General features: G+C 40.1%; 1 protein-coding gene across 1 annotated transcript; it reads right to left on the reverse strand.

Annotated features, from left to right (window-relative positions):
* Positions 1-2,044: 2,044 nt before the first annotated feature.
* Positions 2,045-9,344, reverse strand: LOC137257785 (uncharacterized). The gene is made up of 5 exons (XM_067795216.1): positions 9,142-9,344; positions 6,294-6,487; positions 4,516-4,614; positions 3,736-3,864; positions 2,045-2,524 (listed from the first exon to the last, which is right to left on the reverse strand). The coding sequence occupies exons 1-5, from the start codon at positions 9,178-9,180 to the stop codon at positions 2,332-2,334; spliced, it is 654 nt and encodes a 217-aa protein (XP_067651317.1). The 5' UTR covers positions 9,181-9,344; the 3' UTR covers positions 2,045-2,331.
* Between the last annotated feature and the right edge of the window lie 3,699 nt (positions 9,345-13,043).

Below are 13,043 nucleotides of genomic sequence, written 5' to 3' on the forward strand. Positions count from 1 at the left end.
ACAGAGTCCTAGCAATATCTTCCAGTGAAATGACGGAAGTAACATACACAATTTTAGCTGACATCATTGCTTGTTTAAAGTATTTTAAAACAATATTTCAGTTCCAATAATATTTTTATTATCTGTATGAACCGATACTGTACTGTTTGGCCCGAGGAGGGCGTGGCGTGGTTTATGCTTTTTACGCTTCTTATAGAAATTAAGGTTTTTACTATTTTTCAAAATATTAATTGACTATATTATGAACACAAGAGACCGGTATTGAGGATATGCATGCTACAAATAGACAAAATTAATGGATGTAGGACAACTTAAGAAAATGCTACAGAATGAAGAAATTTAAGTTTTCATTATTTACATTTCCAACAAGCGCAGACTTACTGGCAAAACGGTTCAAATTGGTTTGGTGACCCAGAAATGTGTTATTGGATTGTCTAAAATGTATACGTATGAGTTATTCAGTGATGTCTTTGTGTGAAACATACGTGATGTAATGGGCGTCTCCAGACCGGCCTCAATTGTGGCAGAAAGCTTATACATACTACAGCCAACATTTTTCTATAGATTAGTTCGATCCAGTGATTTCATTCCGCAAGCAATACGAAAGGAGAACACCCCAGCCGCAATAAGACCGCATCATAAATTATGGCTGGGGGATGATGATGATGATGATGATGATGATGATGATGATGATGATGTATAGGAGGTGACCCATTTTGTTCTGGGGAGGTTGTGGGGTCATCAGTTTTATACACGTGTGGAGAAGGGGTCATTGATTTTGTACATGTCACGTGTGTGGGGTTGAGGGGTGTCACTTACTTTGTACATTAATTTTAGGGGAGGTAATTCACATTGTACATGCAACTCCATAACCAAAAAAAAGGAAAAAACATCGTCACCCCCCACCCTAACCCCAACAGACACCCCCCAACCGCCAACCATATACTATGAACTGTCCCTAAGGCTGCCTCAGCGTAAAGTAGATTCGTGCAACGGAATGTCAACCTTCGTAAACGACTAAGGTTAAAATTTATGGAGATAAGATAACAAGTAAGGTCGTTTTTCACAACAACACCCTGATATTCTGTGTTGGAATAATCCAGTTGACGACAGCCAGGTTGTTTGAGTTCACCTTGGTGCGGTCTGTCAGTATATATATATATAATCAAACCTCTACGTGTGTATTGAATACCTCAAACTAAGTACACGTGTATATGTAAACTGACAATTCCGTCTGTGAGATATGCAGAGACCAGTTGATATTCTCAAGATACACTGAGTTCTCTATAACAGTATTGGGTATCCATATCGGGAGACTGATACACATATATTCGTTACCATCCTCACAGTTTGATAAATATGTTGGCCCCGTAACATATGTTGGTTAGAATTTCTCGTCAGAAACCAGTGTTGTTATTTACTTGTTTGAAAAATTATCCCACTTGAGATCCACACTCATGTACCATGTTATAGCTATGTCTTATGTGAATATTATTGTACATCGTGCTAAATCGGTGGCCTACTCATATGTTTAACGAGTTATAGTAACGTGCAAGCAGTATTAGTTTTATCTTTGAACTGCCAACAAAACAACAAACAAAACACAGGCTTTATGTACTGTTTGTACTGTAATGTCAGTAGTTCTTCCTCAAATATTCATTTGTGACAATGTTGCAAGTTTAGACCGTGACCTATGTGTATCCCTCAAATGGGATAAAACTCTTAATAGGTGAAACTTACATGTTTAATCTGTTGGATGTCTTCCATTTTGTTGTCGTGTCTGATTGAAAGAACTTTAGCCCTTAGCCAATGTATGTTTCTCATTGCTGTTGCAACAGAGAATCCAAGGGAGGTAATGTGTAGTTCCACATGTCATGGAGTTATTTCCCTTTGACCAGGGGATAGCGTTTGAGACTTTCCAGCAAATGTAAATTTGTTGCATACATTTACTTGAGAACATCTTTTAGATTTAATATTTCCTTTTTGATAATGCCAATTATAGGAGATACACAGGTGATACTTTTCGACAATAACAACGACAAAATTTCATGCAGACTATTTTAATTTAGCATCATAAGTCGCTTCAATATCACCTTCCATGGACAATTTCAGAGAAAGGAGACTTTAGTAATTTCGACTTTCAACAATAGGTTAAATATTCTTTGCACAGGTTTGCCCCAAAGTTGAAATGAAATTTTAAACATACAGTAAAGAATGTGAACAGGAACATTTGCACTGTGACCTACTTTATATCCGTTGCAGCATAAGTAAAATGGAATATTGGTTTGAAAGTTGTGCCTGTCCCCTTTTCGTCATTCCAGATGGCGGCAGCTACCAAAACTGGATTCGTCGGCATCTGACGCCAGTGCAGGTGCAAGAAGTCGGGACAATGACCCGATCCATCACAATTCGCTGACCAGCGGGGCGATCACCACAGAAAGCCACGACGGGGATGGACTTGAATACTCGGAGACATCGGTTGGACAGTCTTGACCGACTTCTAAAGGTTAAGCATCTGGTGGTCCTGAAAGATGCATTCATGATTAAGCGTCAATCAGGTTGAAATAATCACTTCAATGAACATCTGTAAATCTTGGCGAAGCATTTGAACAAGCTCGGTGCTGAAGACCATCGGTTATTATGAATATGAATGAGTGAGTGAGTGAGTGAGTGAGTATTTAACGTCACGTCGGCAATATTGCAGCCATATCGTGACGAGAACGATTAATTACAAAAATACAAATGAATTAATAGCACATACATTGAAATGAATTAATAGCACATACATTGTAAAAACCTGTCAACGAAGGACAGTAAAACTAACTTGAATGAATAAGAATGAAGGATTCAAACCAACTATCAGTGAAACCACGCTCGTCTATGGGGCGCAGCAGCGCACACGCTGATCGGGGATTATTCTTCTCTTTTGTGGCAATGTTGTTGTTTGGTATTTATGGGCCATGGTGGGCGCGCTTACCAAAGCGCTACGCTAGAGATGACGGGATCGGACCGGGTGTAAAACACCTTGGCGTCAACTTTGTCTTTTGTTGTTGTCACAACCTCCAGTGCACAGTACTCAACCCTGTACGCTTAAAAGAACCCACGAATCCGTTGGTATATGACCTGATGTTGGTAACATGAATACATGCAAACACCTAGTTGCGTGTACAGCAACGTGCAGTAAACTTGAAGTACTGTCACTATGTGTCTCAGTCCACCCACCAGTGAATGGGTACCTCGGAAGGATGAGAATGTTGCAATGATTCGATGAGAGAGTTGTAAGCTCCCGGGGCGTTCAGATTGATAATAGGATGTGCCGTTGAGACTGACATTCAGTTATCGAGGGGAACAGCGCCTTTCTGCTATGCTCTACGGCGGTCTTTCACTCACAGAAGCCAATTATCATTCACGAAACGTACAAAACAGAACAAAAGAATGCATAAATAAAAAAGCATTCATTTTTTTACGTTTCGGCAATATGAAACAGTCGGTTCCTAAGTACGACGGCAGAAGTACAAACGGGATTGGGTGCTCAGACTCGCTGACTTGGTTGACACACATCATCGTATCTCGGTTGCTCATGCTGTTGATCACACGATTGTCTGAGTGCGACGTTAGACAAAAACCAACCAACCAACCCAATTGTGTAAATCGATGTTCATGATAAAGGGATTTTCTGGTCCAGACAATATGGAATATTGTCAAATGAGGTGTTAAACTACAAACGAAACAAACCTGCAGACAGCAAAATGGATGGTGGGTTGAATGCCGAGTATCACCCAGCAAGTGTCATTGGCATCTCCCGTGTAGCTCCGTAACACCATCATGTCTGCTGGGCATAGGTCCTTGGTCAAGTTGACCAACCTGAAATACCGGGAACAATTACTCAATGGGGGAAAACTTGGCCAATACAGGAAAGCTTAAACAATAAGGGAAAGCTCTGTCAGTGAGGGAAAGCGTACCCAATAAGGGAAAGATCTGTCGGTGAGGGAAAGCGCACCCATTAAGGGAAAGCTCTGTCGGTGAGGGAAAGCGTACCCAATAAGGGAAAGCTTAGTGAAAAAGAGAAAGCTTAGTCAACACGGGAAAGCTTGCCCCAAAAAGGAAAGCTAATAAGGGAAGACAATGCTTGAGTGAGTTTAGTTTTATGCCGCTTTTAGCAATATTCCACCAATGCCACGACGGTGGACAGCAGAAATGACCTTCGCACATTGTATCTATTTGGTACTTTAAAATGTAACTCACACACGCATTCTTTTACCCATGTGCGAATCGAACCTGGGGCTTTGACGAGAGCCCTTTGACATAATGAGCGAACGCTTTAACCACTAGGCTAACCCTCTGCCCTAACATTCTCTCTATCCACTATCCACTCGCCACTATCCACAAACCACAGGCATTTAATCTGGCACTAAACATGGTCAACATTGGCGACATCCAATTGTTCGATACAAGCGCTAATTGCATCCCGCTGAGACAGCTCGTTCGTTTGTATTGTCCTGGAATTATACTTACATGGGATCCTCTGGAATTTTAGGCTCAGCCGATGAAGTGTTGAATAAATTCAGGCATCCAGTGAGGTTCACCGCAGCGGTCTCGTTGTTGATAGCTTCCCTGAATGAAATAGCGACATAACCTTGAGGAATGCGTGAACATTTAATGTCACATCAGCAATAATTCAGCTATATCGTGACTACAACAAAACAGTCTTACAATAATACATTGATAAATTTAGACAATAAAAGCTTTTTCACAACTGGCAACAACAACAACCATAACTAGAGTAGTTTAAATAAATATCTGTATATCTGTCTGTATAACTAACAGGTATCCCTAAATTAATTAATAATTTTATAATTATGTTTCTATTGAAAACGATGCAACACAAAATGAGATATAGATCGCCGGCAACTGATAGAAGGACCCAGCAACTGATAGAAGGATCAAGGGCTATTGCCATTGCTACATCTTCAGGTGTGGGAGATTACTGACTAAATTCTGACATTAGAAGAATACATGTACATACTCTTTGATGAAACTTTCTTTGAATGGCTGGGGCTTACGTAACCTCCTAGGGTGCAATTATTTACGTTTTTACAACTATAGCTGATGAATTGAAACACTGATCCTTTCTGATTGATAAACATAACACAAAGAAAACAAAATGTGAGAACATGGAGAATTCGACAACATTAATCAAATGTTACTGAAAGTAAGCGAATCGATACGTTTGTCAGTGGTTGTCATCAAGCTGATCTCAGTTTAGGAGTTGCAAAGGGTTATGGGTCTAGTAAGATATCTCAATTCACGGGACCTTAAACCTACGATGAAACCCGTCAGATATAGTAGGTTCCAGGACCCCGTTCCATAAAACGGCCTTAGAGCTCAAGTTATCGTAAGTCCCACACCTAACGTAGGGTTACGACATCAGGGTGCTAAGATCACTTTAATGAACGAGGCTTTGGGTCTTGGAACTGTAATGAGCTCTGAAAGAACATTATTTTTCGGGCCTTAAACACTGTGATGGCATCTGGAAAAAGCCTCAGGTTCCATAGCCTTAGCATTGTAATGAGGTCTGAATGAACATTATTTTCCGGGGGAAATCCACGGCGAACGCACTTTAATGCAGATAAGTAGTTCTTATCTGCCAGGTCTTTTCAGTGTAATGGAATCAGCCGGATATTTCAACTTTATGGACCGCCGTACTACAATTAGGCATCTAAACAAACGCTGTGTTCGTCGCCTGATGGGGCCTGTTCAGTGGAATTGAGTCGGGAAATGGCAGATACCAGGACCATTGGAATGGAAGGAGCACACAGCAGACAGCCCGTAAGGCTAATACGGGGGTTGATCGTAGTAACTGCATTTAGATGACCCTCTTAAATAAACAGGTCAAATCTTTGTCTTTGCTGCTTTCTGTGAATGAACCGTTTGATTATTCCCAAACAGGTGTCCAGTCGGTTTATACATTGGAGGCATTTTAGATAGGTCGCTTCATCAGGTTTTAGTCTGTTCCTTGTCATGAAGTTCATCTGAACATTTATAGTCCAAACAGGGTATATCGTTTTCAGGCCTTGGGAATCGTAAGAGCAAACATAGAAATACCTCTCCGGTTAGCCTGGTACCAGTTACAGCGGGATAGACAATGAAATGGGATTTATCCGTAGTTACAAGATTGGGGTCTGTTTTCTATCTGATTCAGTAAAGACGGAAATAAATACACCGCGAAGAATCCCCCAAAGTTGCATCATTGCCATCAGTTTCAGTGAGATGGACAAAACAAGTGTCCTTACGCAGGGTATTCGGTTGCGTTGCTGGACAACATGAATGGCTGTGAGAAGTCAGTTTGTTGAGGGCAGTTTGCGACGAATTTCCAGATGAAGCGTTTGTCTCTCACGTTGGCCTCTTCCAAGTCATCATCAATGTTGACGTCATCAACGTCACTGGACACGACAGCAGGGATGATCAGGACGACCAGAAGTAGAAGCTGAAGTACACGTTAATCAACATTATACATAGAAGGATCTAATGTGGTTACATATACAAGGATCTAAAGTGGTTACACGTGGAAGGATATCAAGTGTTTACACGTAGAAGGATCTCAAGTGGTTAAGGCATCAACAACTTGACACGTCCGGGTCAGAATCGGCCTTCATCAGCCGGTGATTATCGTAAGAGCCGACTAACAGGATCGGGTTGGACAAACTTGCTGACTTGGTTAACATAATTATTATATTGTATCCCTATTGCGTGGATGGATGCTCATGATGTCAATCACCGTGCTGTCTGGTCCAGATTGATTATTTACATATTGTGTACAAAAGCTACACTTGTGGCAAGCATAGCTACAAAGTCTTAATATATCTGTTATACTACGAATTAACCAGAAATCAATTGACTGTATCGCTATGCACAGTTTTCTGATTGTATCAAATGGCCGTTCTATAAACTTTATGTGTCCATCATACAAATCTGTGTCGTATGTCTGTGTTTGTGAATGACCTAGAATCTGAGAATATAAAGGAATAGTAACTGGATGTATAATTTTGGGGAAAAGAATTCTGAAATGATATAAGTATCAATCTGCTGAAGCAAAATTCAGTGCAATAATACACCTGCGTTTTTTGCGATCACGATTAATGGTCCGCTCGCACCACAAGCATATATCTTACACCAAAGCTCGACATTTATGCTTTCATCACTGTACACGCTTGTATTAAAAATACATACCTAACATAATGCAACTGGAAAATTCTTCAAGAACTGTAAGGTCACACTCGTTCACTCACTATGTCACTAATATTAAACACTGACAATTTGTCGCTTTCTAGCCCACTCGCGTTCCCTCACCCACCATGTCTATGCACTCTGCACATACGAAGTTGACTGAAGTATATATCCGGTTACCCTTTAGTTATTACTGGCCATTGTCGGGGTGGTGGGGTAGCCTAGTGGTTAAAGCGTTCGCTCGTCACGCCGAAGACCCGGGTTCGATTCCCCACATGGGTACAATGTGTGAGGCCCATTTTCTGATGTCCCCCGCCGTGATATCGCTAGAATATTGCTAAAAGCGGCATAAAACCAAACTCAATCACTCACTACTGGCCATTGTCCTTCATCAAAACACCATTCACACTTATCCACAATTGAGATAACCTAACTATGAACGAAAGAAAAAAAACCCATCAAGGTGCGTGTATTTAGTTTTCATAGTTTACAGTTCGTCGGATCATCTCATCGTCCTTGAATTGAAACGTAGAACTTTATGACTACCGACTTGTCCGTGGTCGTATCAACAGTGTGGTAGAGAATATCGTTTATACATGTAGGTGGTCTACTGTAAAGTTCAAACTATGAAACTATATGACATGGTCATAGACTATAGTTTACGGTAACAAAAACTGCTTTTATTGCATATTTCAGAATTTGTACCACTCCCTCTTACCAATTCGATACGTTCGAAAACGGAATGTGTAATAAAACGTTTTCTTTCCCCTGTGCTGATGAAACGTGCAACAAAACCATTCCTATTTGTTGCCAGTTTTCAACAACATTACTGCTGTGTGACAGCAGCCTTGAAAAAATCGCGTTGGACAGAACAAGTCTTTTAAGTCATGATTAACTGTGAGGTGTCAAGGAACAGACACATACAATTTTTGCCAACTCTGTGAGAGGCGAGTGCGTGGGCCGGACATGCTTATTCTTTTACGGAACACTTGAAGTCAAAACTGATTTTCAGTTTATTTAAAAAAAAAAAAAAAAAAAAAAATCCCTGCTAATTTACCTGTCAAAGAAAAGGTTCGACATCTTTCGTAGGATATTCACGACGAGGCGATATGACGTTATGCTTTGTGTACATTTTAGGCTAAACAAAAAAGTGAAATGTTTCTCGGGCATCGGCGCGTCACTTTCATTTGTGCGCGTAACATTTTTATTGCCATTTGAAAATAAATATTATTGACTTTGCCGTTATTTATTTATTCATTTATTTATTTATACTTGACAAAGATCTGGTAGAACTGAAACATTTGCAAAACATAAGTTCACGTGTGGCTATCACGGCCTTTGGGTTTGTAGGTAGAAAGACAAAAGGTTTCAGCTCTTTCTTGGTGTATACCAATAAGGTTAACTAAAACCAAATCCCAGAATATCTAAACGAAGATCATTGATTCTTACATGCCTATCATACGAACAGTAACCCGTCAAGATATGGGTTAGAACTAGTCTTGAGCAACCCATGATGGGACTTTCGGGATCGGCTGATAAGGTTCTCAGATACGGTTGACACATGTCATCTTAGCCCACTGGGGTATAATGAAGTTCACGATTGTTGATCACTGGTCTTTGAGACGCGATTTTTTACAAATCATCGCCTCTTAGACGCAGCTTTGCTTAATGTGAGGCTAAACAACAAACAAACAAGCAAAAGAGCAAAATATCTACTTCAGCAATGAGTGAGTGTGTATACCCTACTAGAGCAATCTTCTAGCAATATCATGGCGGAGGACACCAGAAATGGACTTCGCACATTTTACCCATATAGGGAATCGAACCCGGGTTTTCGGCGTGACGAACGAGCGCTTTACCCACAAGGCTACCCCACCGCCCAACTTCTGCAGTGATGTGATTTACTTCACTTACCTGACGTCTCATGATGCTTGACAGCTGATGGTTTGTCATAATCAAACAGAGTAGCAGTTGTCTTTATATAGAGAAGACAGGATGTTTGGGGACACCTGTTTACTATGTTATGTGTTTAGTCGAGCATGCACATTGACCCTGCTACTCATCATGACGAGGCGAAATATACGGACAAATTGATCACGAAAAGAGAATTCAAATATCAAAAGGGAGGATTTCAGGATCAATCCTGCTAATGCACATTTTTGTGTTTATGACGCAAATGTCACGCTGGGTCTCACGTCAAACCAGACAAAGGCAGAGCCCAATTAAAGGGTAAACAGTCACGTTTTTGTGCGATAACCATGAGGATTGAATAGCCCCAAGAAGTTTTACAAGAGGTTTTGTGTTTTTGTCAAAATATAGATATGGGCAGATAACGTTCAGAAATTTTCAAACGTGCAGATAGGTCGCCCCCAGGGGGCGTGGGATGTGGTTTGAACTTTATCACCATAGCTTTAGTCTGGATTGCTTGTACACATGTATTCCACTACACTACATGTAGAGTATGACCTGTGTTAGGATTGGATACCACCAATGCCTGTCGAAAGAGGCGACTATCAGGATCGGATGGTCAGGCTCGGTGGATACATGTCATAGTATCCCTGTTGTGTAGAGACATATTCATTAAACCCATTAAGAAAATACACATGCACACGCCACCAAAGGTCTGCAAGAGAAAGTGCAATAAAATTACGTAAAACGTTACATATATGACATGTGTTCACTCCTGCTTTCTTTCAACATATACCTTTACAACGCAATTAAACAATTAAACAATCAGGACGTGCTCGTATGACGAGACTGATTTGTCTAATGATTGAGCTGTCTGACAATTGGAACGTCTGATTCTTGGGAGTGAACCGTTTCCTGTAATCTCCGAAACCTGCTGGGGATACCAGGCGTGAATAGCCCTAAAAAGTCTCGCCATAGCCAGCCAGGCAATGGAGTTCCAGATGTTCAGCAGTGAAGTGGCTCTCGGGCTTAATAAGTTAAGACGATCACTGGATTGTGCGGTCCAGCCTCGATTATTTACAGAACGACGCCGAATAGCTGACAGGAACGTTAAAACAACAAACAAACGTGTACATGTTCCGGCTATTTGTATGACTTTTGTAGATAATATTTTCTAAGGCAGACAAATAAACTAAAGCTTATTTTGGTTACGAATAAATTCTGTTTTTTACATGCGACTTTCTATCGCAAAACACACAATCCCCAAGCTAAAGCGAACATTTATGAAAACAACTTGAAGTCTCCCATAGTCCAGTGCTATCTTGTGTCACTACCGACCTTATACAAAGTTCCGGGTAACCGTCAATATACAACACATTATCGGAGACACCTGGGCGTGCGAAATCTACACATCTTGTTCATAGCGTGAACGTGAAGTGTATTAAGACATAAACTTTTTTAAAAAAAGAAATAAAGGAGTACATCAAAGAAAATACACGTCAAAGGAAACTAGTAAGTCTTTTTCAATGGACATGGAGCTATGAAACGTATTAAATTATGTAATAAAATATTAAATTTGCATTCTGTTTACGTGAGGAGTATGAATTATCAATTTGTTCAGAAATGCACGATTTATCTTTATGCTGCATATTCGCTTCAAAAGGCATATGAATGAAAGCATCAAGCCATTATCGTAAAAAACAAATATTGCTCAAACCATGCGCACCAGGGGTATTCTGGGTGTGTTTGAGTCACGACTGAACAATGATTGGTGAGCAAGCGATTATCGCTTCAGCAATCTCGAACATCTGGATGGCAGTTACAATGCCATTCGTTTACTTACGAGCACACAAGGCGAAACACTCTTGTTCTGTCTGTATGACAACAGCTTGTGAATAATCGTAGAATTGTGATCATTAATAATGAAGTTATCTCAACGTTCTTTGACTTACCGCACTTCCCTTTCGTCTCTCCTGTTTATGCTTCATCCATTACAAAAAATAGCAAATATCTTCCGTTGGTGTTACATAGCACTATGGCACGTCTTGCTTTTCCACCAAACTTGGCGAAATGCTCATTTATCACCTACAGTCTAGGGTACGCCGTTATGCTTCATAACATTCAGGACAGACACACATCGTGAACCCTCCATTTGGAGCAAATCTGAAATATAAGTTTGGTCTTGACTTATTTTGTTCTATGGTCTTGGATTTTGTTCGATAGTTGATATTTCTAAAAGTTCTTTCACTGTTTGGACATAAAATTGGAGGCCCCACACCATGATATTTTTCAGATCCACCAACGATTATTTTAACGTGTTGGAGTAAAATAAGCAGCAATGTGTTCTTCGTGAAAAAACGAAATTAATAATGAATACGTTTTATGGCGTGGCGACTTCTTCACCACAGATGCGACGTGTCGGCATAGACTGTTATCAAGAAAGTAATACACAACATTATGCACAAGGAGAATACATACGTGAGAGATATGTGGGTATTTCCCGTTGAAAAAGTTCATGTACAGTGTTCTGACATAGTGCTTAGTTAATTGATGATGGCTACGAAGCCAGATGGACGAAGAGTTTGAACGGGTTACCATTGGTTGACCTTGATTAGATGAGGGTAAGTTGTCGGGTCGTAATATCCTTGATCCCTGGTAGTTGGTAGGATGACTCGTTTGATGTTGAATGCCGCCGAAACGTCGTATTTATTACGATAAAGAAGATACCCCCCCCCCCTCCATCATCCCAGTTTCTAAATAACAAATAAAAGAGTTTGAAAAGAATACACGTCTGACGTTTACATAGGCGAGGAAACTTAATACTGCACATAGTTGAATATCGATATTGATCACACAGATCGATAACCGTGAATTTAATGTCGAAGGATTCTCGATAAATACCTTGTAAGCAAAATGCAAAAAAACATCTGATGATAGAAAAGTGAATACACGACGTTATCGATAACCCAATTTTCATATCGATAATCATTATTAATTTTCCTGTCGACCACATTTTCGATTATCGTTCATTTATAAAATTTAAGCTAGCCCTTACTGCATGTAACAATCATGTTAATCCTTACACTACACGTTTACCATCTTATGAGTTTAATCTGAGAGAGCTGGCTGTAATGTGCAATGGAACCATAATTCATTGTATGATCATATAGTATGTTAATATATATACTACAAACCAAAAGTATGGGAACACCACCGGTATAAACTTAAACGTGGGGAAGTCATTTATTCTCTAAGGTAAATGTAACTTTAAACGACGAATTCCATCATGATGATTCCATATCTTTAGTTTGTGGTGTAAAAGTATTCCGGCTCTGTGGCAATAGAATGTAAATCTAGGCAATGGGGACGCTATGAAATGTGTCATTAAAGACAGCGAGCCTGCAACCCATTCCCGTTAATAACCCCTTACGACAAACAAGGGTCGCTGAAGATCAGTTCTAACCCGGATCTTCACGAGACGTATAATGCGTTGTAAATGATGGCAATTGGTTGTAAATGAAGGTTAGTCGGTAGAATTAAATTGTTTAACTCATTTTGTTAGTCGACACATTTATATTTTTCTTGTTTCTTGGAAAGTACTTATACTATAGCTAAAATGTTAGTAATACGCATTCTGACCAAGGGCCCTTTTCACAAAACATCCTTTACTAAGGTTAACATTAACTCCCATTCTGTAACAAGACTTAGGTAACCTAAATGTAATGTTAAATAATGGGAGTTAAGGTAACCTTAGTTAAGGTTGCTTTGTGAAATGAGCCCCAGGTCGTACAAGTTTTATGGTCCTGCGTCCTTTGGGCCCGCCGATTTCCAGAGTTAAGAGCACAATCTGGCGCTATCTGATCTTGACACAATAAAATCGCGTTGTGCAACTGCGTCTGATTATCACC

This window comes from Haliotis asinina, chromosome 12, assembly GCF_037392515.1.
Source record: "Haliotis asinina isolate JCU_RB_2024 chromosome 12, JCU_Hal_asi_v2, whole genome shotgun sequence".
Taxonomy (NCBI): Eukaryota; Metazoa; Mollusca; class Gastropoda; order Lepetellida; family Haliotidae; genus Haliotis; species Haliotis asinina.

Coding starts and splice junctions, on each gene's coding strand:
- LOC137257785 (XM_067795216.1), bottom strand. CDS start 9,180: ATGACAAACCATCAGCTGTCAAGCATCATGAGACGTCAG. Junction 6,488..9,141: donor CAAGCATCATGAGACGTCAG/GTAAGTGAAGTA, acceptor CGTGTACTTCAG/CTTCTACTTCTGGTCGTCCT. Junction 2,525..3,735: donor ATCCATTTTGCTGTCTGCAG/GTTTGTTTCGTT, acceptor TGCATCTTTCAG/GACCACCAGATGCTTAACCT.